Source organism: Sus scrofa, chromosome 6 (genome assembly GCF_054392235.1).
Source record: "Sus scrofa isolate SSC_HxYL_T2T_F1_AM1 chromosome 6, Sscrofa_HxYL_maternal_Yorkshire_Landrace_v2.0, whole genome shotgun sequence".
Taxonomy (NCBI): Eukaryota; Metazoa; Chordata; class Mammalia; order Artiodactyla; family Suidae; genus Sus; species Sus scrofa.
Window position 1 is genome coordinate 111,049,502 of NC_139388.1, and position 24,388 is coordinate 111,073,889.

At 38.9% G+C, this 24,388-nt stretch overlaps 1 protein-coding gene across 7 annotated transcripts in view; it reads left to right on the top strand.

The window, feature by feature from the left end:
* Positions 1–24,388, top strand: part of GREB1L (GREB1 like retinoic acid receptor coactivator) — a 273,839-nt gene that overhangs the window by 150,029 nt on the left and 99,422 nt on the right. For 5 of the 7 annotated variants that reach the window (XM_084964308.1, XM_084964309.1, XM_084964312.1 and 2 more), the window contains exons 5-7: positions 4,954–5,130; positions 19,011–19,187; positions 23,898–24,020. In XM_084964308.1, the coding sequence (XP_084820434.1) occupies positions 4,954–5,130; positions 19,011–19,187; positions 23,898–24,020 (477 nt within the window). The remainder of the gene's footprint in view (positions 1–4,953; positions 5,131–19,010; positions 19,188–23,897; positions 24,021–24,388) is intronic. The other 2 variants (XM_084964310.1, XM_084964311.1) reach the window with 1 other exon arrangement.

The following is a 24,388-nucleotide window of genomic DNA, read 5'->3' on the forward strand; positions in this document are numbered from 1 at the left end:
TTCATGACCCTGATTATTGGTCATAGGGATTATTAGTTAAATATATTCTAGGAGACTTTTACTGGTATTTGTCTCATGTTTTTCCTCCTGATTAGACTGGGGTTATGTGTTTGAGGAAGATCACAGTGGTAGAGTGCCATTTTCATCATCCTGTATCAAGGGTACATACTATCAACATGATTTATGACTGTTGATGTTGACCTTGATCACCTAGCTGAGACAGTGTTATCTCCACCCGCCACCCCCACCCCACCCCGTCCTGTCTCTGGACTGTGGAATAAGTCACTACACTCAGCCCACACTTAAGGAATGGAAAGTTATGCTCCACCTCCTTAAAGGCAGAGTATCTGCATTAATTATTTGAAATTCTACTGCATGGAAATTCGTCTCTTCGCCTTCGTTTGTTAATTTATATAGGCATTTATTTATATTGTTATATTCATGGATATGTATTTTATATTTGGAATTATAATCTAATACTACTTTATTTTCTTGCTCAGAGTTTTCCAGTTTGGGCCACTGGGAGCAATTTCAGTTGGTTCCTGTGCCCCTTTTGTATATTTCCATCATTATAGGGTTTTTTTTTAATCATAATAGGACACTTTCTCTTTTCATTTTCACAAGCACTTCTTGAAAAAAATTTTAAGAGGAGGACGTTTGTTTCCTCTATGAGAAAACGTCCATCTCCTAGAATCCAATCATAATTTGATAATATTTCTTCTTGCCTCTAGGTGTCCTCATATCATAAGTGGGAAAACCTTCAAAGGCTGTAGTGTGGAAATCTACCTGTGCTTCTTAATTAGAGCAGACTGTGTAGTTTTCATTATGTCAGATAAATCACTCTGAAATCATCTTTCTTTCAGGGAGAATCCTGCTTTCTTCATATATTTTCCACACTGTGTTTTCTCTACTCCATCCCTGTTTAGCCCAGAACCAAAATTGTATTTTTCCCCCTTAATCATTCTTTGGCTGTGTTGCTTTGAGAAAGCTCATCAGAAATGTTGCTCTCTAATCACAGTATACCTTTGTGGCTTGCAAAGCCATGAATTTTAAGGATTCATCATTACTTGTGAAATAGGTGGGTGCTGACATGGCTGGCTGGGACTGGTGTTTCAAGTGCCTCCTAGGACTCAGTCTGGAAAGTTGGTGATGAGACTCAGCAAGGGCAGGCCAGGAAGAAGCAGGCCAGGAGAGGGTCCTACATCAGACCAGGGATGGTGGCACACTCTGTGAGTCAGAGTGATGTCAACAAGGACAAAGCAGGCTCTAACCTGGAGTCCAGAGATCTGGGTTCCAGTCCCAACTTCTCAGGTTGCTGGCTTTTTAACTTGGGCTGTTTTCTTAACCTTTATAGGCCCTAGTTTCTGCATCTACATACTAAAGAGATTGGGGTAGATTAGTGTTACACAGTCTTTGCCTCACAAATCTTCCTTACCAGTAGGGAAATTTTGAACCCCTTAGGAATTTTTAGACTAATTCTGTCACTATATGGCATGTGATGAAGAAAAAGTTTTAAGTAGAAAGTGTTTATTATAGATCAGCATATTAATATGCTCTTTGATTATTCTTGCATGAGAAAAAAGTATGCATTTTATCAAGTAATTATTTAATTTACTTTAAATGTTGTATAAGAAAAAGCATATTTTGTTGACAAATTCAAAAATAAAATGTTATGCTTTGGGAGTGGGGTGAGGATGGGGAGCCAAGTGTATTTAAATATTTCCCACCTTCAAAAAAAAGTCAATACCCAAACTTTGATATTTCTACATTTTAGAATTAAAAGGATGTTCTAGTTTATTTTTTTATTATTTTTGCTTTACACGATTAAAAAGTTTCAGGTTGCTGTTTGCAGAATTTCTCTGCAAATAACATACTGCCAAAATAGGTAGTTTTTTCCTTCTTACATGAAAAGTCAAATTAGATTACAAAATAACTAAAATTTTACCTTACATTTGCTTTTTTTTTTTTTTTTTTTTTGGTGCCCTGGAAGATATTGGTTCATTTTATATAATTTTATAGTGAGTGGGACTAGGGTTGAATCTAACTTTGATATGTGGCAAAGAACATCATAGGTACATTTATAAAATGACTATGTCCACCAACACAATCCACATTCCCTGAGCTTCCCATTACTAACCAAAAGCCCATTACAAGTATAAATTAAGCAACATATCAATTCATGTGACTGATAATAAAAGCAATTTAAAATTGTGTAATTAATCAAAACAATACACTGATATGAGATTCAATCGAGTGAGTCCTGAGTTCACTTAGCTGATTTCCACTATCCCTATGTAGGTAGCATGGAAATCCCTCAGAACATTCTGTTTTAAAAATAGGATATTAGAAAAATTATTTGTTTTTAGAAACCTGATTCCTATATACGAAGTTCCATATAGCTCTGATATTCTAAAAAGCTTGTAATAATTTGCAAATTGGTACAAAGTTGTCTACTCTTTCTAATATGGAGTGAGTGAAAGTTTTAAAAGTTTGCAGTACTACTTCTTAGAGACAGAGAAAGCTCCTCAAGCATCCTGTTTTCAATAGGTAATGAGTAGGTAATCATGCACCTCTAATCACTGAATTGTCTACACCATTCAGAAAGATATTTCATGTGTTCTGCCTTTTGGAGAAAGGCAAAATAAACGTGCTACCTACTAGAGGAGATATGTTTCTAGATTTATTGTCTATACATGTAAATAATTTTTCTGGTTAAAAAAAAATAGTGCTCCTTTAAGGACTTTAAATGCCTCCTAGGTTTAGTATTTTAGAATTTCATTGAGAAAGTCTGTGTCCCCTCCTCATGGTTTTAGCTCTAGGTTACAATTTTTTGTAGCTTTTCTCTTGCCAAGTTGAGTAATAATGCTTTTCAGTTGTTTTTATGTAGCAAACTTTCCATGTCATGCATCACTGGACATTATGGGACTCATTATATAACACCTTAGACAAACACTCTCACCTTTCTGAGCCCTAGTTCCTCCATATATGAAAAGGAGATAGTGGTACCTAGCTAGAGTTGTCAAGAGGATTAAATAAGATAATCTGTACTGGACCTGGCTTATGTTAAGTGCTCTATAAAATTTCAACTGCCATTAATATTATCAACATCATCACCATTAATTCCCAACTTTCAAACCTGGAGTCTTTCTGCTTTAATGAAGGTGGGGACAGAGATATTTTTAAGAGTTCTGGGTATCTATAGGTTCTAAAAAATGTTTGTGAACAGATTTCATTATATAACTCACATGTATAAATGACTATTGTTCAAATAGACATAGATGACGTTATGAATGATAAAATACAGATTCATTTAAATTGTTAAAAATTCACAGTAACATTTTGGTATTTTTTCTCAATTCATGAACATTAAAAGTTAAATAGGGATCTGCGAGCTTGAAATGGTTGAACCCTATTGTCTTTATCATTTTAGTCTTTCATTTATTGACTTTTCCAGTTTCATTATATCTGCTTTTGAGTTTTAATGATCCAGACCATACAGCAGATTCCTATGCGCCACAGCTTCATACAATGTTTGGATGCTATTTCCTTTTTATTTCCCTTTACTAGATGATGGCATCCAATTGTTTATGGGCATTTGGTTAACATCATAATATGAATTGACACCGGGAGAGTCTAGCATGGGGTTCTTGCCTACTTGGTGTTAGGTAAAAATGGTAGTCTCCTCAGGTTTGTTTGTGAGTTAGGGATCCACCTTCCATCCTCCACAACTCTGAAACAGCATTTATTCATACTTTTATTCAACCACTTTTGGTTGCAAGTGATAGAAACCCAACTCAGACCAGCTTAGGTAGAATTAAGATAGTGGAGGAACTCCAAACAAAAGGTTTCAAGAGCAAACCATGGAAAAGGCAGATACAGCTGGGCTCAAGGATCCAAACACTGCCAGATCCCCTTGAGCCTCCTGTCTCTGCTGACCTAATCCTGTCTCTGCTGACATACATACCTGTCTCTGATGACATACTGACATACTCACAGGACAAGAAAAAGAGTGCCACAGAGGAAGCCAAGCCATGGTCTCCCTGGCTCCATGTTCAGAATTCTTAGGAAAAATTGGCCTGGTTTATGTCAGGTACCCACACCTGGACTGATCAATATGGCTGGAAAGGCGTATTCCAGTGGCCCAGATTTGACCAGGTGCCAGCTCCTACTCAATTTGGAATATGACAACTGTCCAGGGCAATCACATAATTACAGTGCAAGGAGGATCATCTCCCAGAAGAGGTAGAGATTGGTGCTTTGTAGCAGAGCATAGCTGTCCTCTGTGATGTTATTTTATAATTGTCAGTTCCTTATACATTCTTCCAACTGACTACCTGTAATTTCTTAGAGGAAGATATATTTTGTTCAGCTCTATCTCCAGGCCCAGGACAGCACTTGCTGCAAATTATTTTCAATAAATGATGAAGTAATGAATTAACATAATACATTACGGTATACAAAGTGGTTATGTCAGGTTTTCCATGTCTTATTATGTCTTATCAGGTGAAAATTACCTGACAGTTCTGAGTCTTAGTTCTGCCATATTCATTGATGATTCATCAAACTCTGAGCTTCACTCTTCCTATTTAAAATGGAGAGTGTCTATATTCTAGGATTAGCCCCATTTAGAGAAGTGAATATGCATTGAAAGTAAAAATACTATATCATAAAAAGTATGTATTTTTTCAAAGTTTGCTGTGTGTTTATCATTTGCTTACTTATGGATCACAAAATATACTCCTTAGTGTTAGCTAAAACAGTTGGAAAGACCTCCACTTAGTGTCTTTTCAAGCTTTGCTCAGAGGAGCACATATTTGTCTTTTGGTTGGAATACATGGACTTTAAATTTAGTCCTTATGGGTGATTCCCACAGGGAAATCTGCTTTCTAAGTGGGAGATGAGGAGTTATCACTTCTCTAAACAATCCACTGTCTCATTTTCATCCGTTCTTAGGTTTTTGTCAAGCGGGAAAGGATTTGCGTTTGGTTTCTCTGTGTATGGAACAAATCGACATCCCAGCAGGATTCCTCCTGGTGGGGGCGAAGTCTCCCAATCTTCCTGAACACATCCTGGTGTGTGCTGTAGACAAGAGATTTCTACCAGATGATCATGGGAAAAATGCACTTTTAGGTGAGTGTTTCACACCTATAAAATCCTTCTGAGATAAATGAATTAAGATACAAGCTTATTTTAAATTATCACAGAACGGAGTACCTGTTGTGGTTCAGTGGGTTAAGGATCTGGTATTGCTGCAAGCTGCGTTATAGGTCACAGATGTGGCTCAGATCCCAGCATTGCTATGGTTGTGGTGTAGGCCTGCAGCTCCCTCTCTGATTCAGCCCCTGGACTGGGAACTTGCATATCTCACAGGTGTAGCCTTAAAAAGAAAAATAAACAAGTAAATACATAATCACTGAATTTTTTAAATCACAGAATTATTTGGGGACTATATAGCTGAGTTTAAGTGAAAAACTTTTTTTTTTCATTTAGTAACTTAAAAATTAGCTCTCCATTTTTATTCATTCTCAAAGTGTTCACCTTAATGAAAAGACTTTTTTAAAACCAGGCATTAAAGGGCAGCATACAATTTATCAAACAATATTTTGTAAAACAAATGAAGATTCATACTTGACAAGATCATCAATCTGGACCTATCAAGTCAACTCTTAATTCACGTGTGGATTATCCACTTTGCAAGTTATTGGTAGCTTTTCCATACCACCCATTATTCTAAACTACATTTAATTGATGTGATTCTCACTTCATCTTTAGCATTAGCTCAACCTAGATAACTAGGAATATGCCTATGATGTAAAATGCATAGCTTTATCTCAGAATTGTTTTACTTTCTGACATTACTTTGAATCTGGCTTTTTTTCCTACAGCATAGCTTCCCTACATTACAGGAATAACAAAGAGTGGATTTATTTTTTAATTATTATTCTTGTTTTTGTTTTTGTCTTTTTGCCATTTCTTGGGCTGCTCCCGTGGCATATGGAGGTTCCCAGGCTAGGGGTCGAATCGGAGCTGTAGCCACCGGCCTACGGCCTACGCCAGAGCCATAGCAATGCGGGATCCTAGCCGCGTCTGCAACCTACACCACAGCTCACAGCAACGCCGGATCGTTAACCCACTGAGCAAGGGCAGGGACCGAACCCGCAACCTCATGGTTCCTAGTCGGATTCATTAACCACTGCGCCACGACGGGAACTCCTTTAATTATTATTCTTAATTGAAGTATAGCTGACTTACAACTTTGCATTAGTTTCAGGTGTACAGCAAAGTGATTCAATATTTTTACTCCATTAAAAAGCATTACAAGATAATGGCTATAATTCCCTGTGCTGTACAATATATTCATGTTGCTTATCTATTTTGTACTAGTAATGTGTATTTCTTAATCCCATACCCCTAAGTAGCCCCCCCTTCCCTTTACCCGTTGGTAACCACTAGTTCGTTTTCTATACCTGAGACTCCGATTCTGTTTTGCTATGTACGTACAAGTGATATCATACATTATTTGTCTTTGTCTGAGTTATTTTATTATGCATAATACCCTTTGGATCCATCCACGTTCTTACAAATGGCAGAATTTCATTCTTTTTTATTGCTGAGTCATATGTCATCACACACACACACACACACACACACACACATGCGCGCGCGCGCAGCGCACGCACATATTTTCTTTATCCATTCACCTGTCGATGGACACTTAGGCTACTTCCATCTCTTGGCTGTTGTCAGTAATGCTGCTTTGAACATTGGGGTGCATATGTCTTTTCAAATTAGTGTTTTCACTTTTTTCAGCTATATACCCAGCAGTAGTATTGTTGGATCATGTAGTAGTTCTATTTTTAGTTTTTTGAGCAACCTCTATACTGTTTTCCACAATGGCTGAACCAATTTACATTCCCACCAACAATGTGGGAGGGTTCCCTTTCCTCTGTATCCTCACTAACATTAGTTATTTGTAGACTTTTTGATGATAGCCATTCTGACAGGGGTGAGGTGATATTTCATTGTTGTCTTGATTTACATTTCTCTAATAATCAGTGACTTTGAGCATCTTTTCATGTGCCTGTTAGCCATCTGTATGTCTTCTTTGGAAAAATGTCTCTTTAGGTGTTCTGCCCATTTTTTGATTGTATTGTTTATTTTTTTGATACTAAGAGGTATGACCTGTTTATATATTTTGGATATTAACCCCTTTTTTGGTAATATCATTTGCAAATATTTTCTCCCATTCCATGGGGTGTCTTTTCATTTTGTTTATGGTTTCCATTTTACAAAAGCTTTTAAGTTTAATTAGGTCCATTTATTTATTTATGCCTTTGTTTCTTTTGCCTTAGGAGATGGATCCAAAAAAATATTGCTACAATTTATGACAGAGAGTTCTGCCTGTGTTCTCTTCTAGGAGTTTTATGTTTCAGGTCTTAAATTTAGGTCTTTAATCCATTTTGAGTTTATTTCTGTATATAATGTGAGGAAATGATCTAATCTCATTGTTTTACATGTAGCCATCCAGTTTTCCCAGCACCACTTACTGAAGAGACTGTCTTTTCTCCATCATACATTCTTGCCTCCTTTGTCATAGATTAATTGACCGTAAGTGCAGGTTCTTTATTCTGTTCCATTGATCTATGTGTTTGTTTGTGTGTCAGTACCATACTGCTTTGATACTGTAGCTTTTATATGTATAGACTGAAGTGTTGGAGGGTAATACCTCCCACTTTTTTCTTTTTTCTCAAGATTGCTTTGCCAATTCAGGGTCTTTTTTGGCCTGAATGAATGAATTTTAGGATTATGAATTTTAGGATTATTTGTCCTAATTCTGTAAAAAATATCATGGGTGTTTTGACAGAGACTAAATCTGTAGATTGCTTTGGGCAGTATGGGCAGTTTAACAATGTTAATTCTTCCAATCCAAGAGCATGGGATATCTTTCTATCATCTTCAGTTTCATTCATCAGTGTTTTATAGTTTTCACAGTATAGGTTTTTCACCTCCTGGGTTGAGTTTATTCCTAGGTTTTGGGGGGTATTTTGTTTGGTTTTGGGGTTTTGGGCTTTTTGTTTTGTTTTGTTTTGCTTTCTAGGGTTGCATCTGTGGCATATGGAAGTTCCCAGGCTAGGGGTCAAATTGGAGGTGCAGCTGTGACCTACCCACAGCTGTGGCAATGATGGATCCTTAAACCCACTACATTAGGCTGGGAATCAAACCCATGCTGCCACAGAGACAACATGGGATCCCTAATCTGCTCCACCATATTGGGAACTCCATGTATATTAGTTTTGTATCCTGCAACTTTGCTGAATTTGTTTATTAGTTTCAATGGTTTTGGGGTGGAGACTTAGGGTTTTCTATATAAAATATCATGTCATCTGCAAAGAGTGACAATTCGACTTCTTCCCTTCAATTTGAATGCCTTTTATTTCTTTGTTTTGTCTGATTGCTATGGGTAGGCCTTTCAATACTGTGTTACATAAAAGTGGCAAGAATGGGCATTTCCTCCCTAGAGGAAAGTCTTTCAACTTTTCACCATTGAGTATGATGTTAGCTGTGGATTTATCATAAATGGCCCTTATTATGTTGAGATATGTTCACTCTGTACCCTTTTTTTTGTGTCTTTTGTCTTTCTGAGGGCCTCACCAATGATATATGGAGGTTCCCAGGCTAGGGGTCCAATCGGAGCTGTAACCACCTGCCTACACCAGAGCCACAGCAATGCAGGATCCGAGCTGCGTCTGCGACCTACACCACAGCTCACGGCAACGCCAGATCCTTAACCCACTGAGCAAGGCCAGGGATCAAACCCGCAACCTCATGGTTCCTAGTCAGATTTGTTTCCACTGCACCACAACGGGAATTCCTGTACCCATTTTGATAGAGAGTTTTTATCATGAACAGATGTTGAATTTTGTCAAGTGCTTTTTCTGTATCTACTGAGATAATCATGTGACTTTTACCCTTCCTTTTGTTAATGTGGTGTATCACATTGATTAATTTGCAAATATTGAACCATCCTTTTGTCCCTGGAACAAATCCAACTTGATTATGGTATATGATCCTTTTTATATGTTCAATTCAGTTTGCTAATATTTTGTTGAGGATTTTTACGTCTATATACATCAAAGATATTGGCCTGTAATTTTTTTTTTTTTTTTTCTGTAGTGTCTCTGGCTGGTTTTAGTATAAGGGCTAATGGTGGCCTCAAAGAATGAATTTTGGTGTGTTCCATCCTCTTCAGTGTTTTGGAATAGTTTGAGAAGGATACATACTATCTCTTCTTTCTATGTTTGGTAGAATTACCATGTGAAGCTGTCCAGTACTGTCCAGCTTTTGTTTGCTGAGAGTTTTCTTATTACGAATTCAGTTTCGCTGCTAGTGATCAGTCTATTTAAATGGTCTGTTTCTTCTTAATTCAGTCTTGGCAAGTTGTATGTTTTTAGAAATTTGTCCATTTCTTCTAAGTTGTCTAGTTCGTTGGCATATAACTGTAGTATTCTCTTATGTTTTTTAGCATCTCTGTGATATAAGTTATTATTTCTCTTTCATTTCTTACCTTGTTTATTTGGGTCCTCTTTCTTTTCTTCTTGGTGAGCTGGCTAAAGGTTTGTCAGTTTTGTTTACCTTTTCAAAAAAAACAAAAAACAAACAAACAAAAAAACAGCCCTTGGTTTCATTGATCTTTTCTATTTTTTAAAATCTCCATTTTATTTATTTCCTCTTTCATCTCTCTGCTGACTTTGGGTTTTGTTTGTTCTGATTCCTCTTGGTGGTAAGTTAGGTTGTTTATTTTGAGATTTTTCATGTTTCTTTTTTTTTTTTTTTTTTTTTTTTGTCTTTTTTCTATTTCTTGGGCCGCTTCCACGGCATATGGAGGTTCCCAGGCTAGGGGTCGAATCGGAGCTATAGCTCCCGGCCTATGCCAGAGCCACAGCAACGCAGGATCCGAGCCGTGTCTGCAACCTACACCACAGCTCACGGCAACGCCGGATCATTAACCCACTGAGCAAGGGCAGGGACCGAACCCGCAACCTCATGGTTCCTAGTCAGATTCGTTAACCACTGCGCCACGACAGGAACTCCCTTTTCTTGTTTCTTGATGAAAGCCTTATTGCCAGAAACTTCTTTCTTAGAACTGCTTTTGTTGCATCCCATAGATTTTGGAGTGTTGTGTTTCCACTTTCATTTGTCTTGAGGTATTTTCTGATTTCCTCATTGGCCCATTGGTTTTTTTAGGTGCGTGCTGTTTAGTCTTCGCATGTATGTTCTTTTCCCATTTTTCTTTCTGTAATTGATTTCTACTTTCATACTGTTGTGGTTAGAAAAAATTCTTGATATGGTTTCATCCCCTAAAACATTTGAGACTTGTTTTGTGGCCTAGCAATGATCTATCCTGGAGAACATTCCATGTACACTTGAAAAGAATGTGTATTCTGCTGTTTTGTACTATCCTGCAGATATCTGTTAAGTCCAACTGGCCTTTTGCATTGTTTAAGACCACTGTAACTTTATTGATTTTCTGTATAGATGATCTATGCATTGATGTAAGTGGGGTGTTAAAGCCTCCTACTAATATTATATTATTGTTAGTTTCTCCTTTTTGTCTGTTAGTGTTTGCTTCATACATTTAGGTGCTCCTGTATTGGGTGCATATATGTTAATGAGTGTAATATCCTCCTTTTGTATTGATCCTTTCATCATTATATAATGCCCTCCTTTGTCTTTTGTGTTATAGTCTTTGTATTAAAGTCTATTTTGTTTGCTGTGAGTATTGCTACCCCCACTTTCTTGTAATTTCCATTTGCATAAAATATTTTTTTCATCCCCTCACCTAAAGTCTATGTGTGCCTTTAGCTCTGAAGTCTCTTGTAAACAACGTATAGAAGGGTCTTGTTTTTTTAATCCAGTCACCCTATATATTTTATGTGTGTCCAATTTTTTTATTTTGGTGAAAGACACATAAAATTTACCATCTTAATCATTTTAAGTGTATAATTCAGTGGTATTAAGTATATTCATTTTTCTATGTAACCATCACCACCATCCAACCACAGAACTCTTTTCATCCTGCAAAACTAAGAATCTGTTCCCATTAAACTATTGTTCTCCAGGACCACCTCCCTCTAACCCCTGGCAACCACCATTTTTTTGTTTCTTCTTTTTTTAAAATCTGCCCTTTTCCCACACACTCCAGCTTCTGGAAACAACCCTTCTATTCTCTATTACTCTAAGTTTGGCTTTTGTTATTATTATTTTTTTTCACCCTATGTCTTTTGACTTGGAGCATTAGTCCATTGATTTTTAAAGTAACTATTGATAGATATGTACTTATTACCATTTTATTACTTGTTTTGAAGTTGTTTTTGTAGTTCTTCTAGTTCATTTCTTCTTTTTGCTGATTCCCTTGTGGGTTGGTGATTTTCTTTAATAGCACCTTTATTTTTAGTTTTTTGTGTATCTCTAATAAGCTTTTGATTTGTGATTACCATGGGGTTCATATGTGTTGACCTATAGCTATATCTACTATTTTAAACTGGTAGTCATTTAAGTTCACACGCATTCTAACAGATCTATATATATATATATAGTCTTTTTGCCTTTTCTAGGGCCACTCCCACGGCATATAGAGTTTCCCAGGCTAGGGGTTTAATCGAAGCTGCAGCCGACAGCCTACACCAGAGCCACAGCAAGCGTCTGTGACCTATGCCACAACTCACAGCAATGCTGGATCCTTAATCCACTGAGGAAGGCCAGGGATTGAACCCGCAACCTCATGGTTCTTGGATTTGTTAACCTCTGAGCCACGATGGGAACTCCAATTTTTGTCATTTTTAATTACATGTCTTGCTGAGGGTCTCTTTGGGTTCATCTTTTTTTTTTTTTTTTTGAATCCTCTGTGCTTTCTCTAGCTGCATATCTGTTTCCATCTTCAGATTTAGAAATTTTTCAGTCATAATTTCCTCAGATAAATTTCTATTTCCTTTCCTCTCTCTTCTCCATCTAGGATCCCTATAATGTGAATGCTAGTATGCTTAATGTTATCCTAGAGATCTCTTAAACTATTTTCATTTAAATTTTTTTTCTCTTTTGCTGTTCTGATTGGGTGATTTCCATTATTCTATCTTCCAGATCATTTATGCTTTCTTCTATATCACTGTCTGTTATTTATTTCTTCCAAAGTATCTTTTATTTCAGTTATTGAGTTCTTTATTTCTGATTGGGTCTTTTTTATATGTTCTAGTTCCTTGTTAAATCATTTACTGTGTACATTAATTCTTTTCCCTAATTCGCTTAACATTTTTATTACCAATGCTTCAAATTCTCTACCTGGTAAATTGTTTATTTATGTCTTAGTTATTTTTCAGGGGTTTACTCTTCCTCTTTCAATTTCCTGTCTTCATTTTGCTTAACATTTTCTGCCTCTGAATGTAAATGAAAGAGTTACCTATTTTGGTCTTGAAGGATTGTTCTGTGTCAGCATCCCTATATAGACTGCATATGCCCTATGTCTTTGGTGGGGGAGCTGGATTTGATGTGGATGCAAGTCACATCTCTCCTCAGGGTGTGCTGGCAGCTATCCCCTGGTTTGGTGTGGGGTTGGAGATAGAGGGGCTAGAGCTAAGCTGGGTGTAAGGGCTTACCTTCTGCTCAGTGGCCATCACCCCCCTATCAAGGGCAGCATCTGATTCCAAATTGCTAGAGCAAAAGCCCTGAGGGTCAAGCCCATGCTGGCTCTGTTCCCTTTAAGCATGTTTTTTTTTTCCTCTCCCTGCACTAGGACCCTTTGCCCCAGATGAATGGAGTGCTGGAGCAAGTGGGGCCTGTGTGAGCTCTCAGCTCATTTAGGCCATGGGCAGAGGTCTGCGCAGGCACCCGCAGCTCCACTCAAATGCAGACTCAGGTGCAAGTCCCCTTTGTCCTTCACAGCTGTTCCCACTGCCCCCAGGCTCTGCAGCATAGGCATGGCCCACGTAGAGTCTCAGCATATACGGGGGAGGTGGGCTGTGGTAGAGCAGCCACATCAGAGATCTGGGGTGCTTCTGATGTGCTGCTCGGGCAAGTGCCGACAATGGCCACCACCACCCCTTTCAGACCCACCATGGAACCAGGTCACCTCTACATCCCAAGTTGTCCCACATTGTGACATGGAGTGAGAAGGGCTGACACTTTCACTCAGCTTGGACGAGGGTGCCTGGTGAGGCAGTTGTGAGAAACCCAGCAGCCGCTAGAGCAGAGCTCTATCTGCCTTGCCTTGAGGGCAAGCTGGTGTACCCACTCCTCACAAGTGGACTCCATGCTTCCTTCAGTCCTCCTATTAGTCGCTGTGGCTCTCCACCCAGCCAAGAGGGATTGTGTCCTCCACACAGGACCCTTGGACTATGGCATCCAATCTGTGGATCAAACCACTCACTCCACATGGTGGGTGTCCACGTGTAATCTCCCTTTTCCTCTGAGTCCCCTCCCAGGGACACAGGTCTCTACCTTATTGCTACAGCCTTGGTTGTACAAGAGTCCTGTTAGTTTTCAGTGAAGATTGTTCCACGTGTAGATGTATTTTTGATGTGTTCCTGGGGGAAGGTGAGCTCTACCTCATCTTACTCTGCCATCTCGATCTGAACCCCTTAAGTTATTTTTAATAATTAAAAAGACAAATAAGGAGTTCCCACTGTGGCACAGTGGGTTAAAAATCCAACTGCAGCCGCTCGAATCACTGCAAAGGTGCTGGTTCAGTCCCCAGCTTGGCACAGTGAGTTAAAGGATCCAGCATTGCTGCAGCTGCAGCCTAGGTTGTAGCTGCAGCTTGGATTCAGTCCCTGGTCCAGGAACTTCCATATGCCCCAGGTGTGACAATTAAAAAAAAAAAAAAATTAAGAAGGCACATGAAGTTTGTTGCTTTTTTTTTTTTTTTTTTTTTTTTTTGCTGCTGTGCTTGTTTTTGTTTCTCAGAATTTCTTACTATGGAAAGAATCAGATAGAATCAGAATTTCTATCTACCATGGATAGAATCAGATATGTGTCTTTGGCACAATATCAGTAAAAATGAAAAAGAGAGAAGAGGGCAAAGAATTCAAGAATTGTATTGATTGTGGGTTGTGTGTGCTTAGTTTGATGCATTCCTCCTCATTACAGAGCATCTTCAAAAAGTCTAGAAATACATAGATCACTATCTCAAGTTAAAAAGTGACCCCGCACATGCTTTATAAAGGTTCCTTAAACTATGGTTCAAAGCTTTCTCTTGGATCATAGGAAAAGAAGTGGTGATTTTCATTTTCATAAAGCTCTTATTCTTAAAAAAAAATCCTTTTTCTTTCAGGGAAATTGAGTAGATGGCTTAATATAGACACCTAATGGTAAAAGTTATACGTTGGACTAAATTAGCAAAGAAGATCCAAGTATTCATTTTTTTCACTCATTCGTTCAACAGTTTTTGTTCCAAAAGTCATGTTAGGCTATGATATGGGGGCCTAAAGAATAAGACACAGTCCTTTCCATTACAGAGCTAACAACCTAGTTGGCTCTGGCAGAAACTTTGGGAAACTTCTTTTTAGCACTTTAAAAGTATCAATGTTTCAGAGTTCCCTGGTGACGCAATGGGTTAAGGATCTGTTGTTGGTCCTACAGTGGTTCAGTCCCTGGCTGGGTAACTTCCTCATGCCGCAGGCACAGCCAAATAAATGAATACATAAGTAAGTAAATAAAAGCATCAAAGTTTCACCAAATTGAGCAGTTCATATGTGGGTCTGACTACAGATAGAAAAATTGCTCATAATTCTCAAAAAAACACTGTGAGAATAATACATTTTAAAATCCTTTTGGGGAGTTCCCATCGTGGTGCAGCAGAAACAAATCCAACTAGGAATCATGAGGTTGTGGGTTCGATCCCTAGCCTTGCTCAGTGGGTAAAGGATCCGGCGTTGCTGTGAGCTGTGGTGTAGGTCGAAGATGTGGCTCAGATCCCACGTTGCTGTGGCTGTGGCGTAGGCCAGCAGCTGCAGCTCCGATTGGACCCCTCGCCTGGGAGCCTCCATGTGCCACAGGTGTAGCCCTAAAAAAAAAAAAAAAAGGCAAAAAAATAAAATAAAATCCTTTTTGATCAGGAATATTAAAACAGAGTTCATGGGCTTTGGAATTGGAAATGGGTTTAAATTCCAGATTTGCTATTTAGCACTTTAAAAATTTGAGCAAGTTACTCTTCATCTTGATGTTTCAGATTCCTCATCTGTGTAATACAGCCAGTAACGCCTGCCTTTCAGGGTGGTAAAGATCAAAGGAGATGATGTTTATAAGGTACTCATTAGCACAGTGCCTGGCATATAGTATTTGCTCTTTAAATGGTAATTATTCTGCCATTCTGTCATATTTATTAAATACCCTTACAGACATAGAACTTCATTTACTTTCTTTAGCCTTGTAAATGGATGTAATTTTTATTAACCACTTTTCTAAGTAAAAGTATAGTGCAACATAATGGTAAAAGTTTTTCTCAAGCACATTGAGATTTTTATATTTTCAGTACTGTATTGTCCAAGAGTTAATATTCATCCAGCATTTCCTATAATGGATGATTTTAGCATACTTTAGGATATACTGGGAAATTTTTTAAGCTTAAAATATTCTAGAATCCCTGTGAATCCCAATATAAATTTGTTTCAATTTTTATATGAATTATACAGATTCCAAAGGCTATAAGGGAATTGATTTTAATATATATTGATCCATGGAGTTCCCGTCGTGGCGCAGTAGTTAACGAATCCGACTAGGAACCATGAGGTTGCGGGTTTGATTCCTGGCCTTGCTCAGTGGGTTAAGGATCTGGTGTTGCCTTGAGCTGTGGTGTAGGTTGCAGACACGGCTCGGATCCCACATTGCTGTGGCTGTGGTGTAGGCCAGTGGCTATAGCTCCAATTCGACCCCTAGCCTGGGAACCTCCATATGCCATGGGAGAGGCCCTAGAAAAGACAAAAAATATATATAGATATAGATATAGATATAGATATAGATATAGATCCAGTCAGCAGTCCATGTGCCCTAAATCTGCCATGCAATTGGAAGACCTGATTGCTAGAAAAACTAGAAAGGTAATTTGACTGTAAGAGGTGTTATTTTTTGTGATAGTGGCAGCAAGAACTTTGAGCAGATAAAATCTCTCCAGAACCAAGACTAATATTAAAACCATACAGAGTTTTTAAAATGGACTGTAGGGTTCTAACTCTTTTATATTGTTAATTCTCATCATTAATGCGAAGTTTCTCTTCTTTGAAGATTATCTAGATTGATTAGTTTTCTTCCTCCTCATACTCTCTTGCTTTTCACTTCAGAAAACAGGTAGGAGTTCCCTTCGTGGCGCAGTGGTTAACGAATCCAACTAGGAACCATGAGGTTGCGGGTTCGGTCCCTGCCCTTGCTCAGTGGGTTAACGATCCGGCGTTGCCGTGAGCTGTGGTGTAGGTTGCAGACTTGGCTTGGATCCCGCGTTGCTGTGGCTCTGGCGTAGGCCGGTGGCTGCAGCTCCGATTCGACCCCTAGCCTGGGAACCTCCATGTGCCGCGGGAGTGGCCCAAGAAATAGCAACAACAACAACAAAAAAAAAAGACAAAAGACAAAAAAAAAAAAAAAAGAAAAAAAAAAGAAAACAGGTAGAAAGAAAGGTAAAAGATAAAACCTAACCTCAGTAATTTGTTAATTCTAGTTTTCATATTTATCTGTTATGAACTACTTGGATTTATCAGATAAGCCTCATTTTTTTGGCACCATCTCTATTTCATCTGAAGGTTCTGATTTGTGTTGTGTTTTGAGTATGTTGCATCTGCTCGTAAGTCAGACAGTTTTCCATCAAGGCATAACTATCACGTCAAAAAGTAAGTTCCATAGAAGCAGTGGTTTTGTCTTTGTTTGGGGCTAAAAACCTGGTACCCACAATAGTGCCTAGCACATAGTAGCAAATAGTTCTGGATGAATGGACAGGTGGATAGATGCATGGATTGAAGGACAGATGCATGCATGTATGTATGCATGCATGGATGCGTGGATGGATGGCTGGATGGATGAATTTGAATAAAAGGTTGGCTTTAGGAATTTGGCGAACTAGGCAGTCATTGACATCTTTCTTTCTTTCTTTCTTTTTTTGCCTACAGCTCTAAGTGATTGGACAAATGCTTTCAAATGCAATCTATCTCTTTGGAGAGGGAGGGTTTGGCCACACCTGTGGCATGTGGAAATTCTCAGGCCAGGGATCGAACCCAAACCACAGCAGTTAATGCCAGATCCTTAACTGCTAGGCCACCAGGGAATTCCTAAATATGTTTTAAATAATTTATGAAATTATATTAATGTTTACATTTCTATAAAGTGATGGTAATAAACTCATTTATATAGAATTCCAAATTTTATGTAACTGAACAGAGATTGTGACTATCTCTTGTTCACCACTGTTTTTCCAGTGGTTAGCACCAGACCTAGCATATACGCAGGTGCTCAATAAATTATCATGCTAAGTGAAGTTAGACAGTGAGATACCAACATCATATGCTATCACTTACATGTGGAATTTTAAAAAAGGACACAATGAACTTTATAGAACAGATACTGACTTACAGACTTGGAAAAGCCTATGATTTCCAAAGGAGACAGGTTGTAGGGTGGGGGGATGTGTTGGGGGTTTGGGATGGAAAGGCTATAAAATTGGGTTGTGATGATCATTGTACAATTATAAATGTAATAAAATTCATTGAGTAATTTTAAAAAGGAAAAAATAATAATAATTGTTGACTGAATAATAGTAAATTGATCTGCCTGTTTCTAAATTTTATTGATTGATTGTTAGCATTCTAAGATTGGGACATTGTGAGGAATTCTATCTTTAATCCTGGTGGTCTTTCTTTCTCTCCTTATATATCTTTGTTAATTGTACAAAAAATTGGTTTGGGGTTTAAAAAGTGTGTATTATTTCAACCGTGAATTTATTTTCCATTAGCTATTTATATATAGAGGCATTGTGCTTATGCAATGTGAAATGCCCTCATTCCTTGTCTGTAATAAGGGAGACAGGAAAGTTGACTGCCAATCAAGTAAAGGCTGACCTCTTATCTTCCCAACCTTCCTCATTTCTTCTTTCCCCATCTTCTTCAAGAAGATCACTCAAGTTTTATTTTGTTTGATTAACCTGAGTAGAATTGTTTGCATGTTAAATCTAAATGAATAATAAACTCATTTGAATAAAGAGGGGTTGATTAGAGAGGAAATTGACCTCTCAGGTAACTGAGAAAAGCACAGGTGGAGCTCTTAGAAATTAGAAAGTTGACAATGCCCTAAGTGATTGGACAAATGCTTCCAAATGCAATCTATCTCTTTGGGGAGGGAGGTTGTAGGGTGGGGGATGTGTTGGGGGTTTGGGATGGAAACACATCTCTGTCTGGGCTGTCCTATCTGGAGACCACCTTCCTCTTCACAATTCAGTTTGTTCTCTCCCACACCCTAGCTGACATAACCCCAACTTGGGTTCCGATTTTACAAAACCTTAAATATCCAGGGCTCGGTACCACCTGACTGGGTCAAATAGTCATCCATAGTCTAGTCAGCTATGTGGAGTCAAGTCCACATAGTGGCTAGGGTCAAGAACCAGGGCCAGTAGGTTAAGAATGGAATATGTAGGAAAGAAATAACAGACATCTATCTCTAGGACCAAAATATTTCATAATTTTATGTCAGCTACATTAATTCTATCATATGATACTGTCCATTCTATTTCCTTTAACCATTATCCTTTCAGAGAATATCCTTTTAGAACATTTTCAAATTTTTAAGTTATTTTCAGTCTTTCACCGTTTTAAAATAACTACTAATTTTTTTTTTTTTTTGGTAACTTTTTTTTTTCTCTTGAATTATTTCCTTGAAATTAGGATGCTATCAGACCAAAGAGTGAATATTTCTATGCTTGTTATACGTAAAAATATTGTAACAGTGTACAAAGCTACCAGTAACTTTGTTTTTCTTCCTTTCAGGGTTTTCTGGAAACTGTATCGGCTGTGGAGAAAGAGGATTTCGGTATTTCACAGAATTTTCCAACCACATTAACTTGAAGCTCACCACCCAGCCAAAGAAGCAGAAGCACTTAAAGTACTACCTAGTCAGAAGCTCCCAGGGTGTACTGTCGAAGGGACCTCTTATCTGCTGGAAAGGTAGTGTCTGTCAGCTTCTGAGAGGGAATGGTAAGGGAATGTGGAAGTTATGACATTGACAAGTGACCCATACAGGGTTCAGAATTCAGGTGTGGAATCGAACAATATCCCAAGTTAAGAAGACTCTCCAAAAATGTAAAGCCCTCTGGCAGGTTACCTCACTCCTTTCTGTTTTTAACAGAAACTCCTCAAGTTTGGGAAAGTGTGTGTCTCCTTGCATGTGTCTCTTAGGAGTGGGGACTGCAGCACCAAGGGGGAAAATGGACTCTTTCAAGCTCTTCTGTTATTTAGAGAGGACCTCAAAGTGTCAGTGTCCTGGTCAGACACTCTCTCTACTTTATGTGGGTTCTTTGGTAATTCTCAAGCATTTATATTTTTCCTTTCTTTACCTTTTTTTTTTTTTTTTTTTTTTTTTTAGGGTCGCACATGATGCATAGGAATTTCCCAGGCTAGGGGGTCTAATCAGAGCTACAGCTGCCAGCCACAACCATAGCCACAGCAATGCGGGATCCTAGCTGCATCTGCGACCTACACCACAGTTCACGGCAACACTGGATCCTTAACCCACTGAGCAAGGCCAAGAATCAAACCCATAACCTCATGGTTACTAGTCAGATTTGTTTCCACTGATCCACAATGGGAACTCCCTATATTATTTTTCTTTTAGAACTAAACAAACTTTAGAATAAATAATGCTCTCTTCTTCTTCTTCTTCTTTTTTTTTTTTTTTTTCTTTTTAGGACCGCACATGCAGCATATGGAAGTTCCCAGGCTAGGGGTCGAATTGGAGCTACAACTGCCGGCCTACATCACAGCCACAGCAACTTGGATCCAAGCTGCATCTGCGACCTATACTACAGCTCATGGCAACACTGGATCCTTAACCCACTGAGCAAGTGCCAGAGATAGAACTCACATCTTCATGGATCCTAGTTAGGTTCGTTAACCACTGAGCCATGACAAGAACTCCAATGCTGTCTTCTTAATACCTAGGGAAAGACACTATTAGGTTGATGAAGTTTTGTTTCTCTTCAATTAGGAAGAACTTAACTAACTTATTTATAGAAATGAATCCAGTTGAAACCTCACATCTCCTGTGGTTGACAGGATTTGTCACAAGTTCTGCTCATTGTTTAATTAATGCCATAGAACATCTAATCCTTACTCTTTTGAGCAGTTTCTTAGATGCTGAGGTTTTTCCCTCCATTATTAATATTATATTGTTAAAGATAATGGAATAATTGTCTTTAATGTTTGTGTTTGTTGTTTGTGCAAGATTTTGGTCTGACTATGAAAAAATAGCATAATAAATCCAAATGACAACTGCAGAGTTGTCTCAGAGTCCTTCACCATAATTACTCTTGGTTACATTTGTGGAGAAATTATCTAACTCCTTAGGAAATGGCCACATGTTCTGAGCCAAGGATCATCAGAACTTAATGCTTGTGACCACAGAATGATAAGCATGGTGGATTATCAATACCTTCTTATCCTGATAAAGTCTAAAGAATTTTCCTCTAGAAAAATCATTTTAAATGTCATGAACCCTAATAAAAGAGTAAAAGTAGGATAAGTATCACATCGCTGCCTTTTAACTGCCATTTTTTAGCTTTTATTTTGGTTGTGTAAAATATTTTTAAGTTCTTATTTAGTGCTCAGTGACAATTCATCTTTCCATAACATTAATGAAATAATTTGTGATACAATAATCGTGGGTGGTGTCTGAAGCCTCACACTTACAGCCATTGCTACTCTGGAATTGGAATTGTATATATGTATGTATACATATTTACAAATATATCAATCTACATATATGTATGTAATACAGGTAATGTGGAGATATCCTTCTCAGCCATAATATAGTAGTTCTTCATGGAAGGTTATAGAAGACTGTCCCTAAATTTTGCACATATCTGATAAACTTGGAAACTCTCTAAAGGACCCACTATAATTAACTTTGTCATTTACAACCATTTGTGTTTCTTTTTCACATGCTATCTTTAAAGACTAAGATAACATATAGTATACTTTACCTGGAAGTTATAGCCCCACAGGTTGTCACAGTATTCACTTTCCACCAGAATCAGTACAAAGTAGTATTAAAATATTACACCAAAAAAAAAAAAGAAAGAAAGAAAGAAAAAAGGAGTTCCCGTTGTGGCGCAGTGGTTAACGAATCCGACTAGGAACCATGAGGTTGCAGGTTCAGTCCCTTCCCTTGCTCAGTGGGTTAACGATCCCGGCGGTGCCGTGAGCTGTGGTGTAGGTTGCAGACGCGGCTCGGATCCCGAGTTGCTGTGGCTCTGGCGTAGACCGGTGGCTACAACTCCGATTCGACCCCTAGCCTGGGAACCTCCATATGCCACGGGAACGGCCCAAGAAATAGCAAAAAGACAAAAATAAAATGAAATAAAATAAAAAAATAAAATATTACACCAGAGATCCCGTTGTGGCTCAGTGGTTAACGAATCCGACTAGGAACCGTGAGGTTTCGGGTTAAATCCCTGCCCTTGCTCAGTGGGTTAAGGATCCGGTGTTGCCATGAGCTGTGGTGTAGGTCACAGATGGGCTTGGATCCTGCGTTGCTGTGGCTCTGGTGTAGGCCGGCGGCTACAGCTCCGATTGGACCCCTAGCCTGCGAACCTCCGTATGCCGCGGGTGGGGCCCTAGAAAAGACCAAAAAATATATATATCTATATATATATATATGTAGATATATATATATTACACCATAGCCTAATTAATATCAACTCACTTAAAATGAGGCTTGGTTATGGCCACACTCGTGACATATGGAAGTTCTCTGGCCAGGGATCAAATATGAACCATGCCTGTGAGAAGGCCAAATCCTTTAACCAATTGTGCCTGGCCAAGGATCGAACCCACACATCCACAGCCACCTGAGCCACATAGTCAGATTCTTAACCCATTGTGCCTCTGCAAGAACTCCAAGAAAAATTTTTTACTAGTGTATTTGTTTCTTGGGGCTGGCTACCAAGCATGGTGGCTTAAACAAATTGATTCAACTCTAAAGGCTAAACGTCTGAAATTTGTAGGTGAGGGCAGAGTTGGTTCCTTCTGGAGGCTCTAGGGGGACAACATGGTCCAGGCTCCTCCTGGCTCCTACTGACAGTCTGCTGTCCCTGGCATTCCTGGGCTGGTGGATGCATCACTCCGTCTGCCTCCATCTTCATGTGTTCTCTCTGTGTGTTCTGTCTCTGAGGACAAGTCATCAGATTTAGAATCTACCTTGATCTAGTAGGATTTCATCTTAGCCAGTTACCTTACCACCTGCAAAGACCTTTTCAAATGGTCACATTCTGAGGTTCCAGGTGGACAAGAATTTTGGGAAGACTCTCATTCAACTCAGTGCAACGAGTAATCAAAGAAACCCCAATTACAACAGCAGAATAGTGTCCTGGTGACTATCAAGTCTATAGGTTTTAAATGACAGCTGATGAGGAAAATAAATTCACAGGACTGGCTTAAAGCTCAAGGTGCTGGAGTTCCCGTCGTGGCGCAGTGGTTAACGAATCCAACTAGGAACCATGAGGTTGCGGGTTCGGTCCCTGCCCTTGCTCAGTGGGTTAACGATCCGGCGTTGCCATGAGCCGTGGTGTAGGTTGCAGACGCGGCTCGGATCCCGAGTTGCTGTGGCTCTGGCGTAGGCCCCGGGCTACAGCTCCAATAGACCCCTAGCCTGGGAACCTCCATATGCCGCGGGAGTGGCCCAAAGAAATAGCAAAAAGACAAAAACAAAAAAACAAACAACAACAACAAAAAAGCTCAAGGTGCTGCTGTGTTTTTCTCTGAAGAATAAACGTTTCTATAAAATAAAATAAAATAAAATAAAATGAAGCTTGGTGGTGCATGATCAGTGATCACCTTCTATATTGTCCACCTTTAATAAGAACTGAGAACGAGAGTTCCCATCATGGCTCATTGGTAACAAACCCGACTAGTATACATGAGGACACGGGTTCAATCCCTGGCCTCACCTCACTTAGTGGGTTAAGGATCTGGTGTTGCCGTGAGCTATGGTGTAGGTCTCAGATGCAGCTTGGATCTGGTGGCTGTGTTTGTGGTGTAGGCTGGCAGCTCCAGCTCCAACCCTGAGCCTGGGAACTTCCATATGCCTCAGGTAGGGTCCTAAAAAAGGCAAAAAACAAAAACAAAAACTGAGAATAATATAGAATTCAAGAATTTCTCATTTTTCTCTTCTGCCTATAAATTTTTCTTCGCTTCTGTTTTTAGACATAAATTAACGTTGAAGGCAGCCTGGATGGACTCTAGGTTATTATTCTACATTTAAATCAATCCTGGACAGGAGGTTAACTGGTGCTTGAAAGCTTATTATGTTTTTATAAATTATTGATATTTTTAGCCTCAGTCTTACCCATAAATCTAGCATGACTATATTGGTTATGAGTAATTTTTCTCCTGGGAACTAGTCTGTGAGGAACAAAAGTGAGATTGTTCTCTGGAATCATTTCTTTGCCTTTCAAACATGACATCTGGCCTTAGGAAAACAAATTGTGTTCACCAGCTCAGCTTGAACATTCTGTTGGAGTCAGGGATCTGTTACAGAAAGTGGCTGCCACTTAAGGAACAGCAGTTTACTTTAGAGATTTTCTTATGGATTGTGTCCCCATCACCTGTTTTAACAGAATATTCTTCTCCTCACATAATGCGATTATTACTCCTTTCTAGAATGTAGAAGCCGACAATCCTCTACCACTTGCCACTCCATTAAACCAAATTCTTCAGTGTCATCAAGTGTGACCCCAGAAAATGGCACAACAAATGGATACAAATCAGGATTCATTCAGACAGGTATGGGGTTATATTCTTTCGGAATTTCAAGCAGCAGATATATATTTAATGAGAGGCTTTTTGAACTTACTATTGGCTGGTTTGACTAGAGATCTTTTTCAATAGAGGTATTATTTGAGTTACTATTAGAATTAGAACTCAGCCTTGAGAAGGCTCAGTCTGTGGGTGACCAGGACCCCAAATCCCAGCCTTGCCCATGCTAGGCGAGACATGGGGAAAGGAACTTACAGCTGGTAGGGAATTTAGCTCAAGCACAGGACCTGTCTCTTGAGGAGTCTCACAGGAGACAATAAGTAGAAATCCAGACATGAGAGAAGTCTGATCATGGCTATCAGATAGCATGTATTGGAGACACACTCATGAAGACT